The sequence below is a fragment of the Homalodisca vitripennis genome, chromosome 5, assembly GCF_021130785.1.
Source record: "Homalodisca vitripennis isolate AUS2020 chromosome 5, UT_GWSS_2.1, whole genome shotgun sequence".
NCBI classification, from domain to species: domain Eukaryota; kingdom Metazoa; phylum Arthropoda; class Insecta; order Hemiptera; family Cicadellidae; genus Homalodisca; species Homalodisca vitripennis.
In genome coordinates this window covers 108738504-108753950 of record NC_060211.1, presented here as the reverse complement: position 1 = coordinate 108753950, position 15447 = coordinate 108738504, and the positions used below count along the sequence as shown (strand labels likewise).

Here is a 15447-nt window from a genome sequence, read left to right as displayed (position 1 = left end):
AAACACTATGGGCTATCAGAACAAGTTGAAAATATTTAACAAAAACCATGTTTATTAGTAAAACATTTCCTTAATACTCATTTTGTTTATTCATTTTAATTGTTTTAAATAGTTCTGTCAGAAATTAAAAAAAATAAATTTGTAAAACAAAACTTTTACAAAATTTAATTGTTTCTACCAGAGAAAAGAATAACTACCATCTCAATCGATTAAGATGTTTAGGGCATGAAACTCAATAAATTATTTATTCTCATGTTTTCGGTTTCCATACTTTGTGAAAATAATCATTGACAAATACAAATTAATGAGTAAATAATCTATAAGAACGTATTTTGGATTGGTGAGCCAATACAGAAAATACTCAGAAAGAGAGAGAAACAAAATTATAGCCAGAACATTTTCATATTTGTATTAGAACAAGTGTTCAAAAATAAATACAATAGATACTGTGTATAATACATAGAATATTATGTATCTTATATAAATACATACAGTTATGAGAAACATCGACAGTCTTCAAGTACAGTGTTACTTGTTACATTTAATGTTTTGTAATTTAACTGAGAAATGCACAAACGTAGAACTCCACAATGTTCATTGGTCTCATCTTCTTACACTAAACAAATGGACAAACATTGTAAAATTAAGGAAAAGTAACCATTAGTTTAAACTCTTAATTATAGACAACTATATTATAGTGTAATAGTATATAAAACATTTAAAAAAAACTAAAAGACCTCTTAGAAGGTTCCCTACGTATACAACTTTTAAAATTTTCAGTCTTTTATTTATTATATCTAGCTCATTTTATTTAGCTTTTATAAGTGTAAATATTACTAAAAATATTCTTTTATAATAGGTATTGTACTAAATTAGACACTACACATATAATTTTAATTGCCAGAAACACATTATCATAAACAATTAGATTTGAAAATCAGTAATTATATAAAATACAAATAATGAATTTGAAATTAATTTCAATAATCATGATTTATTTTTTCAAGCATGTGTAGATAGACAAAAGCACAACCATATCTTTACACAGTTGAAACAATTTCCTACTCCCCAACTCTTTGTAAAACAGTTCAACATTTTTTGTTACAATTTAACAGTTTTTACTTTGATAAAAACTAAGCAATGCAAGATTTTGTTAAGAATGTTTTGAAAATTTTTATAAAAATGTATTTTCATAAAATATTATTGTCATTTCAAAATAAACCTTGGTAGTTTCATACTCTTTGTTTCAATTTTATTTTTGACGATGGAAGGATTGTGAAGGAAACAGGATTTTTCTGGACATTTGCCACTGTTCAGAGATATAAACAATCAGTAACATTTCCATTTTGATAGTGAGGAAATAAATGAAATATATTTAGATTTTATACCTTACTGAGATAAAAAGTATATTTTTAGAGATTAGCAATTATATTGTTTGTTCATAATCAAAATTAAGTTACATTGGAAAATTAAACATCAGTTAATTCATTTTAAGGGCAGTTCATAACAGTTTTTAAATCAACAATTTTTAAATTATCAGAAGGGAATGAAACTAGAAATAAGTTGAATGGCTCATAGATTTTATTATGAGACCTATCAGTGAAGCCCATGGGGCAAACAATATGAATGTTACTGTTATGTTACTAGAATTTCTTTTACTGTGTTTACTGCAAATATATATTAATAAATATGAAAACAAGTTAATGGTGGAATAAATACAACTGATAATATCAAAATAACAATCCTGTTATGGTTTACAAGGAATAATGTCCTGGAAGAGCGGTACAGGCTACAGTACAGAGACAACATCGGATCTCCTAATAATTAACTTCTTCAAATATGCTGTGTGAAATTACCCTAATTAGCACTTTTAGCAGTCATGTTTTTTCATTACTGAATAATATATTTCTGTTTATACTCAATCTGTTCACTTTTTATGTTACTGAATGAGTTGAGGATAATGCCTTTTAAAGAAACCCTTTTAACAACTGTTGTGATGTAATAGTAAAATAAATATTTGCATCAATTGCTTTAATTACTATATTTACGAAGTTTAAAACCTTGAAATCTCTAACTCAAACCAATATAACAACCGACATATCTTAACTTTACTAAACTATATAACTTTTTACAACTCAGTATAATACATTTGAAAAGTTAATAAAATCATATTTACAGTAAAAAAATTAACTTACAGTTTATCTACAATGAGATCAAGTATTGTTTTCCAGATTTGTCAAACATAAAATATGCAAACATTACAAGCAATAAACAATGTACATAAATTAATTAAGTAAAAAGTCTTGTCTATACAATGTTAAGTGGTAAAAACAGTTTTTTTTCAATCAGGTTATTATTAATCAAGTTAGTAGGTTCTTAGTTATAAAAATAACAACAGTATAAACAATGCTTAAAAGGAATATCACGTTTTAAGTTCACTTTATTTCATAAATCACATTTCCTAGCAATGCTCAGCCAGTGCCTTTACTGTCTGTCACTAAACCTAATCTGTCAATTTGTCCTTTCACTTTGGTCTCCTCAGGTATCCTGTCCCTCCTCAGTTGCAAGCCATGGCTTTTGTGTCGATTGTTGCTGTTATCTATGGATTCTGAAAACAATACAAACTTCTATTAGGATGACTTTACAGAAATATAAATTAAATTCAATAATTTAGTCTACATTATATCTATGATATAAATTGATTGAATGAGTACTTTTTCTTTCCTGAGCCTTACCTAAGTCTTGCACTAAAACTGTGATTTTTACATTATGTTCATTTTTTTAATAAAATATCTCTTATTTACTTAATTGTCTTTATTCGTATTTTATTTAATTGAAATTGGAGCATATTTGAAATTTGCTAGGCTTTATTTGTTACTCTGCTGTCAGTACTCTGCTGTCAGTACAAACACTTCACTACGGCTCCATAGTGAGTGATCTGGACTGGTGTTACAAAACTATTTAGACGGAAGGTGTCTGTCACAGTCAACATATAAAATAAGGGTGCTCTTTTTGTAATATGCAAGTTCCAGTTTTAAACTTCATAAATAATTGCCTTTTATTATTATTATTAACCTATTAATTATACTTTATAGATTGTATCTCCATGTAGTTCCAAATATCAAATTTTAAGATCGTGTTTTCACATGAAAAATTAATATTATTTACATGAAATTTTTCTTTATAAGCAAAAAAGTCAGTGGATGGAATTCCTGTAAAAGCAATATGGATTAACAACTAGACAGAACATGTATTTCAGAATCTTCCATTCAAAACTTTGAACATGATTGAAGGGAGACATTGTACACAGAAATTTTACAGTGTTGGGGGAAGAAGACCAAAAGTTTAAAATATACATTTCAGTTACAGTACCTTGAATTTTTCTTCAATATAGTTGAAGGTGCTTAACTCCATTATCACACAAAAACTTTAACTATAGGATTTTAACTGATCAAATAGATGATGATATTAACCTAAACTTCATCTTTGAAGACTAAATTTCTGCTAAACCTACATTTTTCCATAACAATTTTCACTTTAAATTCCTTATCAAACATAAATCATTACGAAGACATCACGTTGACTGCTGACTTGTTTCGAGCTTTATATGTAAAATACACTATGCCTTTTGACATGCACTGAGAGCAAACTATAAGGTCCATGTTGTGAGCTTTGTAAATGATCATATCTAATTTCTTATAATTAGCTGGAATTCAAAGGAGATTTCAGAATCTAGACTGTAGAGAGCAAGAACTGCCCTGAATATATTCTTTTCATCACTCTGTATGCTAACGGCCTACTTTCCAATATAGCTGAGATCTGTGAATGTTACTGTTTCCTTCATAGCTAACATTAATTTCCCTATGTAAATATATCTTTCTATATAAACAATTGAAATTTCCAGTTTGGCCAATAGGAGCACTACTATGTTCAAGTAATTGATTTTAACACGAAAATGAATGACAAAATAGTGTTTTGTTTGATGAAAAAACAATTACTAGACTATGAAATATCAGATAATCTTTTAGAAGATTTTGTGAGCTTTTGTGAGCTGTCTGTCACTAAACCTAATCTGTCAAATTTGTATCATGATGTCAATTTTCATCATGATGAAAAGTATTTTTCAATATTCGTCGAAAAAGTTCTATTGCAGGGCTTGAAAGCATTTTCCATGTTCGGCTTCCTCTCATGCAATTTTGCCCTGAAAAAGATCACTTTCAAGACTAGTAATGAAATGTACAATTCTACTACATCCTTGACTTTGTGTCTCTCTGTGTGAGCAATTAAGGTGAATATATCAACGATTTTCATTCAGAGTCATTTCACTAGCTCTTCAATAATTCTGTATTTCTTGATGATTGCCAACATTTTCCTGACACAGGACCACATAAAATTGTAAAGTCTTAGTAATCTTTTTAATAAATTCTTGAACCCCGGACTTGTTGGAGTTGAGCATTGTAAGTCTAATATATAAATATAATATATAATATAATATATATATATATATATATATATATATATATATATATATATATATAAATATAATATTATAGTTTGTTATTGTTAGATGTTAATTAAAATAAACATTTTGTCAAACTCTTAAATTTGTTCTCTTGAGATCAAAAATAACCTTTTAAAAAATCACAAAAATTTTTTAAAGATGAAAATGTACATTAAGTATCTTTGTGTGAAATATTTCAAAGAAATTTTTCATAAATGTTCTACAGTTTAAAGCCTAGCAGCCAAGGAGGTCAAGCTTAACCAAATGAAGTAGATATACAAGCCACATACTTGTAGTTTGGGGCTAAATGCCAATATACATGCACAACTCGTATTGCTATTAGTAACATAGCTTATTATATAACTTATATCTCTGCAAATCTAACAGATAGTCTTTGAATCTCTCTTCAAAATAATTGATAACTAAAGTAAACAGGTAATATTCATTTTTTACATAGGTTAACCTGCTTTTAGTCATTTCATTTTTTTTTTTTTTTGCACATTGTCTGTTCATGTTTACGCATCTCATCTTGTAATGTAATTTTGTAAGATGTTTACACTATCATAATAGAGTAAGAAACACTATTAGATAATGGAGTGAAACTTTAAATACATTCACGAAAACAGCTTATTTTCAGACTTTATTATTTGCAGTCAAATTTTTAAATAATAATGGCAAAAACCCAAGCAACGTATACCTCATCAGGCATAAAACGCACTATATGAACACACAGTGTGTACGCAATCAGGTACACAGCGTGAATGTGTTAATAGAGATTTTGATGAAAATATTGAATATACGTAAAGTGTGAAATGCCGCTGGATTCAGAAAATAGTTTCTAGGCTTTTCATATAACAACAAATTGTTAAGTAACGAACAGTGCAGTATATGTAGTGTAAGTAGTGAACAGTGAAATATGCAGTATAGGTGGATTAATTATACTTTCTGTCTGGCCTAATAAAATTACTAGACCTGTACTAGACTAGTACTAAAAGTTAAAAGCAATCATATTTGAATTAGGTCTACTATCTAATATCTTTAAGTGGTGTGAATAGATCTAGCTCAACAGATACATGCATAGGCAGCTGCCAAATTTTTAAAATTTACATAAAGGTGATTTTATTTACCAGAGATAACAACTAACGGAAATAAACATTGACTAACCTGTTTCCTTTGTTGTGTCTTTACATGGGTGAATTTCAGGCTGCTTCCTCAGTAAAGTCTTTTGCAGTTTTTCAAAAGTAGCACTACAAGTATAAATCTTTCTTTTTACTGGTTCACTCTGAGGGCAGTACCCTGAGCCCACAGCATTTTTATTTCCTAGGTCAAATGATCTAAAACTAACCAAAGTTGGTTTCTGTTCAAAAGGAAGCTCTGGAGAATCTGTTTTACGTTTGGGTGATTGTTGAAGATCAGACAAGTGCTTGAGTCTCTCAGCTTGACTAGTCCTGTGTTGCCACGGAATTTGTTGGAAACCCATTCAGATATGTTGGTGTGTTTCCATTTGGGCTATAGTCCATTAGTGGACTTCTCATTTCTAAATATCTAGCATTATGCACAGGTATGTCTTGTTTGGCTTGAGCAGTGTGCTGGTACAAGTCACAGTTTTTATTCAAACTTTCATCAGTGGGTTTCCTAAATCCAGAATTTAAACAAAAACCGTTCTCAGGAAAATTATGCTTGTCCAGATGCTCATCGAATGATGTTGTTTTATATTTATCAGGCCTGCGAAAAAACTTTCGGAAGCCACTTTGGTTGGTAATTTCATTTTGATTTAGCTTAGATGCACTATTGAAAGTACTCAGCTTTGAAGGAGTATTTCCAGTGCTTGATCTTCTCAGTAAGTTTGGGGTTGCATATCCTGAATAATGCCCACCTTCTTGGACACAGTTTCCAGGTATTCCTCGGTTAGCAAACATTGCCCCATTTGGTTGAAAAACAAAATTCTTTTTCCCTTTAGCAAAAGGATCAGACACACTTTTGTCTAGTTTTCTGTTGGTATCAGATGTTCCTCTGATAATAATTCTTTCAAGAGTTTTTGAAATGGTTTTGAGAAGCCCCTCTTCTTGGTCATTATTCTTTTCTTTATGAAGAGAATACATAGGTTGTTCATATATTGAGTTGTTGTTGGTATGCTCCATAACTCTTGGAGGTGTATCCATTCCATCTCTATAAACATCATATCGCAAAGAAAGTGGACTAGGAGGAACACTGAACACAAGGGGACTACTTGGTTTTGCTCTTTCCATTCCAGTTTTACTTCTAAATGTTGGTGACAGGTAATCAGTTCTTGTTTTCACCTGTAGGTCCTCAATAATGTGCTCAGCTTCTTGAATTAACTGACGATATTTCAAATCGCCTTCTTTATCTAAGTCATGTAATCCAACTGCAACGGATGGGGGAGAGCTTGAAACCACATTAATTCCCTGATGGCAATGGACAGACACAGAATTTGATCTTGGTTTATCATCATTTAGATCTGCTTGGCCATGTTTGTCTTCTAAACTGCTTCTACGTTTATTGAAATTTGCATCAGAACTGATTAAATTGGAAACATAATGGTTCTTCATATATTTTCCATTATAAGTGGCAGGACTACCACGTTTCCTCAGAGAAACAGGTGTACCATCAGCACTCCGAGTGCCATTCCTCTGATTGTTTATCAGTCTTTCCATCAAAACTCTATTTAAGTTTATATACTTTCCGGGAGCCTCTCCTGCTCTGGGAACAGAGTCACCTCGTTTACTCCTTCTGTTATGTAGATGGGTTGGACTGTTGGCCTCTGGCAGAGCTTCACAAGAGTTTTTGTTATCCAGACTTTGGGAACTGGCTTTCCTGTACGTGCTGGATCTTTTATGTGACAGCAGAGGAGAATCTATTTTCTTTCTTCCTTCACTTGTTTTATTTCGGCTACTTCTACGAGATTGTCTGTCTCGAGAGTTTCTGTTGACTGCCTGCCTCCTCATCATGGACTCACGAAGCCTTGGAGTCAGCTTCCGAGTCATGTCTGGAGTATAGCCAGGCAAGTGGTGGTACGTGCAGTGACCGGCTAGCTGAGCCTTGTCTGAAAGAAACCATCAATTTAATTAGAGAACTATTATTAGATTTTATTCTTACAAACAAGCATTTGAATTGTACACTGAACTCCCAATGATGGAGGAAAGAGTTCCAGAATGAGCATACTTAAAGTTATATAGAGCCCTAATTGCTTAATATACATTCTTCATTTCCTGTTGCATGGGCTTATATGGCATGTATTAGATCCCTGGAAGTTTGGAAAAACAAATATTACCAATTTTCTTTTATATTTATTTATAGTCTAGAATAAAAATAAAAATGTTAATGCAAAAACGACTTTCTGTCTTACTTCCTACACATAATTATTATATTAATGGTACCGGATTTTAAATCTTTAATTTATTTAAATGTATCTAAAGATTATTCTCTAGCCATAAGATGTAAGCTCATATTGTTATAGCATTTGTAAAAACAGTAAAATAAATTATTACTGAACATTTTATTATAAACTCAATAAATATAGAACAATATTACTGTATGTGTATCCAAATATTATAAATTGTAGGCTACTGATAATGTTTATGTTACATAAGTACAGTATACAAAATCTCATATAAAATACTTATGTTTCAAATGTAAAAGATTTGTTCTATAGTGAAATATGTGTAAGAAAAATAATACAAAACACATGAAGAAACACAAATCAAATACATTAACAAAACAATATTTAAATACAAGAATAAAAATGTCTGATAACTGATTCCTTGCTTTTACTAAGGAAGTATTCATTTCCCTGACCCATCTCCCTTTTTGGCTTGCATATCCAAAGTTTGTTTTTAATATGCCAACAATTTCCCTTGTGTAAAATTATCTGTTTGCTCAATTATACACTATGTTATAGCACTCCAGAAAATGTAGCCTACAGAGAACACAATAAGTGTCTAATAGATTGTCTAGTATGTAAAACAGGTTGCAGTTGCTTAGCATAGAAAATAGACAATAGAGAAACTCTTTATTTACAAATCATCAAGAAATGCAATGGCGTCAAATATTACATGGTTGATTTTTATTGAGAGTATTGCTCTTCTCTTTTCCAGTTCAGGAACTCATCCAGGTGTAGAGAGCCATTTGGTCAGTACTGTCTGCAGTCTCTGTCCTTCTTGTCTTTGTTGAGTTGTTAAAAGCTCTATTGGAATTGTAGAAGAACAAGAAAGGGGTTTGATGTCATTAAATTGATAACAGTGCTAGTAACTTAATAAAAAATAAACCATTTTGAATAGTGAAACATTCTATATTACTGTACTAAAATCTAGAGAGTGGATTATATTTAAATAAAATGCAATATATTTAAAATGTAAAAAAACTTCACATTCATAAGTTATCATAGTGCCTTGTCACATTACGGAGGTTGATTGTTGGAGTGGATGGAGCTTTCTTAGTGTTAAAGGCTGTTGCTAGCCTAAAAATGACAAAGTATCTTCCCCTATCCAATTTGACTGGAAGGGAGGCTGGAAGAGAGCTAGCCTCCTTCTTCCAAGGTGACAGACTGAGATACAGAGCCCGCTATTCCTCCTTGTGGAATATCTACAGGAGGCGGCCCCTTCCACCAACCTTAACCATCCTTAAAATCTTATCACTCTGGAAGCAGTACAAAGGTCCTTTAAGGACAAAGTGCAATGAGGGGATTCCTCAGCTTCTTGTTTTAAGTGAACATAATTTAAATGTACATATTTTGCTAGTGCTGATTTAACATTTATTTACATTGAAACTCTTAGAGTAATTGTTAAACAACAAAATGTTAATCAACACTTTTCCAATATTATTTATTTATGTATGAGGTCTTTCGAAACCAAAGGTTTCATCGTCAACCAACTCCACAAAATAATTTCATTAATAACTCAAAAATGTTGACTTACTAACTGCATGTTTAACACTTTGCTTGGTGAAGGTAAGAAAAATACGATCTGGAGAACAAAATTATTGATCTGTTTTGAAGCCTTCTATCTGTAATTGGCATTTGGCTTATATGAATGAATAAATAATTTAATATATAAAATTTTAAACACTTTATACAACCAACATCTAATTTACATGCTGTATAAACTAAGACTAATATTAAACTAAATAACTAAATTCAAGGCTTATTACTTATAAAGATGAGAAATTACATGCAATTCCTTTTTATACTAATCTAATTTTTTTGTAAAGAATCACATTCAGGATCATAATATTATTTCCTATTATGTACATGCTAAAGTACATAGGAATTGTTGTACAAATAATAAAATGAACAAAAAACATTTGGCTTTGTACAAAATATTGAGGAAATTTGTGTAAAATTTTTACTGTAAAGTGAAATGTTTAGTGACAATTGGCCCATGATTAGGCCCTTTTATTGGAATCTTAATTAATTAAGAATACAGCACAAATTAAATAATTCAAATCTAATACGTTATGAAACTAAAAGAAGAAGAAGGGTTGAAATAATGCTGTCAAGTTAAATTATACTAGGAAATGAGGAAAACCTAAAAATTATTTGAAGCGTGCAAAAAGAACCTGAAATGTACAGGTTTACCTATAATACTACTACTAAATTACAAAATACTATGTACATTCATCTTGTAACAACTTTGCACTCCCTTGTCCAGTATCACAGACTGATGTTATTTTACATTGGCTTTAATTATTTCAGTGTCTGCTTTTTATGAATGCGCAAACTTCGTTTTAGAAACTATGAGATAAAATGTTGAGGAAATTCGTAAACTTGTGCTCAAAGAAAAAATGCCAGTTGTCAGAAAAAAGATAACTAGAGCTTCATTCAACAAATTGTTACTGAAGATTTTGAGATGAAAGGGTTATTGTTTTGGGGATTTCTTTTTACTACAGAATGAAATCATACACAGTTTTAATCTATCGCTGATTTTTTTTATCTGTGAATCATGAGGCGGTTTACTATTGGCAGATTTCTATGAACTTTACATAAAAATGTTCTTCTGATGTATACCATAGGACTAATAAAATATTTGAGTCAAAAATGGTAGGACAGGTTAACTGAGAAAGTCAAGATACACAGTTTTTTAATCAAAGTTGTATGATATAAAAGTCTCTGATTCTGATTAGGCCTGTTTAAATACTAATCTAATCTTACTTTCTCCGATGTAAGCCAATCAAGTTAATTCCCAAATTGGATGAAAAGTAACAAACTTTATCAGAATTTATTAAATACTTTGATCAGGATTGTTTACTAAGTTTGATCTAGGAACATTTATAAGTCAATTAGTTTTGATCGACTGGAAACTGTATTAATCAAAATTTGTTTAAATATTTTGTAATATTAAGTTTCATAAATAATTAAGAGTGCAAAGGGTTTAAAACTATGAACATATAGCAGAACTGAAGAATGCTTTAAAATAAAATATAACCATGCCAAAGGGAATTTCTATTTACATGATCCAATAATTTTAAGTAATTTACCTTAAAAACACTAACCACATAAGAGAGGAGTATTGAGATGGATGAATGGAAAATAGTAATAAATACAAAGACACCAAAAAGATATCATTTTAGAAAGTGGGATATAAAGAGCAGCAGCTAAGCTGATCACTGATTGTAAACTTACTAGAACATTCAGAATCAGAGCGAGCTAACTCGACCAATGAGCCGTTGTCTATGAAGTCAAAATCTTCATGTTGCTCACTCTCGGGCAAATTGCTGTTATCCGTTCTGTCTTCTGCAAAATATTTACAAACCTACTATTGACTGATTCAATCGGCTATATGTTCAAACATCTAGTCGAACAATGTACAGTTATTCTCAGGAATTTACTTCAAGGTGAATTTTCTTTATCTATTAAATGATTGGTTACAAATAGTAATAATGATGGTAACAATATTATTTGTTGCTATATCATTGACAATGCTTTACAATTTATAAAAGTCATATCAATTATTAGTTTTAATAAAAAATGTACTATTGGTATCTCAAAGTGTAAATTTAAACCTTATAAATTATAAATAGATTGATTCCTTGATTGTTATTTAGTAATTAGAGAAACATTTTTTTGGAAAAATATGCTTTAAACAAAAATCAAATAAGAATGGGTAATCATAATTATGTTATAATTACAATTTTTTAGATTCAATTACGAGTATTATATTAAACCACTTCCTTAAGATAGTTAAGAATATAAAAATAATGCTGATGTGATTGTGCACAATTTCTTAAACCATAAACCTGCTTGACTACACTACCTCAAAATGGAAATGTTTTAAATGAAAGCATTCAATAGTTTGAATAATTATTTTCAAAAATTAAGTTTAATTTAATAATACTCATAACATTACAGTTTTATGATATAACTATAGATTGTAGTAATAGCATAAAGATACATTTTCCATAGTTTTCAAATGTAGTAAAATGATGGGCAAGAAATTAAAAACTATTCATTTCTTGGAAGCTTACTGTAGAGGGGGAATGTGCTCATAAATATTATCAAGCCCATACAAGCGGGATGTAAGCTGTAGTTGTGCCGGCAAACATGCTTGTCACTGTGCAGAAGGTAAAAACCACTGCTGCCAACTTACCATACTCTCCCTGGTCCTCGCAATCCGTAGGGTCGCTGTCACTCAGTATATCTGTTTCTTTCTCGTAAACGTAACTCTCATCAAACTTGCCCAACATTTCGTTGAGTGTTACGTCATCATCTGAGAAATCGCTTGTGTTTCCATGGTGCTCATCCTCAGAGGCAGAACTGGGAGAGGAAGAGGGAGAAGATGATGATGCTGGAGATCGTGCTCTGAGAGAGTGATGACACGATCTATTTGGCTGTGGAGAACACGTGGTCACTGCATTCAGCCGTTTCTTCACTTTTGAAACCCTAAAAGAATGCATATACAGTTACATCCGATAATTATGGTTGACCTTGAAGTTTAATACACTAATTTTTAGTTAACTGATTGCATTAAAGATAAGTACTTGATAACTGTACAAAATCAATTTTCCCTCAGGAGGAAATGTTCACTTTTGGCTTGCTTTTACCTTCCAATTGAATCCATACTGGGTACATCAAAAACCGATGTCACTTACATATGGGCAACACTATGGATGTCCAGGAATGGCACATCAAACCGCAAATGTCAAGATAATAGAGTAGAAGTGTAGAATGATAGGTCTAGTCTACTACAGAGGACAACTGTTGGAATGAGTGGAGCTCCCTTAATGCCCTAAAGGTTGTTAGCCTGGAAATGAGGGAGTGCTGTCCCCTGCCCACTTTGACTGGAAGATTCTGGAACAGGGTTACCCTCCCCTTCTTCCAAGGTGACATGGCCGATAGTGCCTGCTATCCTTCATCATGGGATCTTGACAGGATATGGCCCCTAACTTCAACCTTAACCATCCAGTTTCATAGCTTCTTGTCAAAAGGGAAAAGAAGTGACAAGCTATTATTTAATAAGGTACCAGAGTGAAACAGATCTGAATGGTATAGAACCAAAATATTTAACTTCCAATTTGCACAGCAATATTTATAAGAACTTTGTAATTATTCAATCAATCTGTAAACACTCAAAATCATGTTGTTTAAACACTGAACATGCTTACTCTGCCCCGGGAAGACTTAAGAACCATCTGTAATGAAATTGCCTTGAGTTTTTGAACACCCATAAAAGCAATTTTAAACTCCACAAAATTGTTTTCATATGCAGAATCATGGGAGATGTATTATTTTAAATCAGTATGCACCAAACACTTTTAAATTTTCCTTGTACCATTTGCATATTTATTGAAAAAGTGCAAACAAGTTTAAAATATGTTCCTAAGTAACAAATAAAAAACTACAACGCATTTGAATACATATAACTCTACAACCACAAATAAGGACGTAAAGTGTTCAAAATTGTCCTTTTGCGCTAAAATAAAGATGGCTGTCTATAGCGTTATTTCTTAAGGAGCAAATCCAGTATAACCTTTTCTCAATGTTGAATGCTGTTCACCTCTTTTAAACTTATAAGATTACTTTAAAAAATTTGCTCCTTTGGACAGACTTCCATTTTGCCTGTTCAATCAACACTTTGGGAGTTTATAGTTGCAAAGGTTTAAACAAGTTTTCAAGTGCAAAAGCATAGTAAACATGTGAAGTGAATAAGAAAGTAATAATATATAAACGTCCTGACCATAATATAGCATCAAAACAAACTTGATTATAGTCTAGCATATTGTGTGATTAAATGTTTACTGTTAAATGGCATACACAACATCTGCATGAAAATTCTTAAAAAAAATTTGTTTAAAAACATAATTTGAAGCCATAGGGACGCTATAGGAAAGAGATAAGGCAATACAATTTCCAGAACTCTTGTTACCATTATATATATTATTTAATACAAGTCTATTATGGCTGATTTATTAATTTTCTAATCATTACCAAAAGCCTTTTATTAAAAACTTTGTATAAAAATTTGCAAAAGTTTAACGTTGAAAACAATATTTTAAAACTCTTTATATGTATAACTGATTGTCGGTAACTGCCAAATAAACACATATTTTAGTAACAAAATTGCACATTAAAATGTTGGTTTTTTTTTATATATTAAGTTTTTAATTCACATTCTTAATTCTACAAATACAATGAGATTCATTCTGTACATTCTTAATGAGTTACAAAGTTACATCTCTGTGAATGTAACCAAATTGTTATTTTTTTACTCTCCAGTTTTGTAGCTCAAGAAAATTTGGGTATTTTAATTACTTACGGACTGAAAGCTGTTGAAGAGTTCTGTGATGTATTACAGTTTTTCACGTCCTTCAGATGTTCCTTGACCAGCCTCCTTCTCTCCTTGGATCTGGGTGACAAGCAACCGTGAGAGTTATCATCGCTCGTCTGTTTACAGCCACTGGAAGAGAGAGTGGAGCTGCTACCGACAGTGGAGGATGTCTCTCCTTGTGAGTTGTAGGATCTACTCCCAGGCACTGACCCGTTATTAGAGACATTTGCCCCGAGCCAGGGATTGGTCCTGATGCGATTCCGCTGTCGAGGAGAGGCTCCAGGCAGATACGGAGAGGAACACTGGTACCCGCCAGAAGGAACTGCTGACAATGAGTCACCCGAGTCCCTTTCTTGACTCTGAAGTGAGGAACTCTGCTGACTTTCATCGTATGATTCGGTTCTGCGGTGTGAACTGCTATACATGGGGTGTATCAGTTTGTTTTTTGCCTGTAAAGCAAAATTAAAGTTTTATTTGTTTGCAGGTAATTTTAGTTCTGCAGAGATCTGAAGTACTGTAGCTACGAGGTATAACCATACCTATAACTACTTCTATTTATAAAATTAACTTGTCATTTGGTAAATAATATTACATCCTAGCATAACTTTTATTTGCTTTGTGCAGCCAAATTTAAGGAATTCACAACCGAATGTCACAATTCTTTTTCATTACGATCCTTCCATCATATAAAAAAAAATCAAAAAAACGACTTTTCTTGTCATATGCAGTCTTATTTAAAGGCAGTTGATTTGTATATAAATAAATTAAACATTTGTTTTGAAACCTTTCTAGGAAATTAAAGTTCACCACCCTTGCAGCTGAGGCAGTGACATTTGGACTCTCCCCAATTTCAAAATCGTCCTTCAAACTGAAATGGTCTACCCCAATACTACTCCATCAGACACTTAATAAATAACTGTTCTCCACCATCTAAAGTAAGGGCAGTTCGACTTCAAGTGATTCCTCCTCAGCTAATTTTGAACGGAACTGCTGTAACAATCGAGGATAATGACTTTACAAAACCTTTGCTGCCTGCCAAGTCTCAAACTACGAATGGTGAATGCCAGACCACCAGCACTTAATCATAAAAAATCCAGCAGCTACTCTGTTGGAAAACCACAGTTGCAGCCATTGCTGAACAATAGCAAGAACAGTGCCTTTCAGCGG

General features: G+C 31.7%; 1 protein-coding gene across 1 annotated transcript in view; it reads right to left on the bottom strand.

Moving 5' to 3' along the window:
- Positions 1 to 226: 226 nt before the first annotated feature.
- Positions 227 to 15447, bottom strand: part of LOC124362691 — a 171640-nt gene continuing 156419 nt past the window's right edge. The window contains 6 exon segments of the mRNA XM_046817396.1: positions 227 to 2608; positions 5666 to 5941; positions 5943 to 7565; positions 11139 to 11249; positions 12103 to 12395; positions 14269 to 14729. Coding sequence (XP_046673352.1) covers positions 2472 to 2608; positions 5666 to 5941; positions 5943 to 7565; positions 11139 to 11249; positions 12103 to 12395; positions 14269 to 14729 — 2901 coding nt within the window. The 3' untranslated portion in view covers positions 227 to 2471.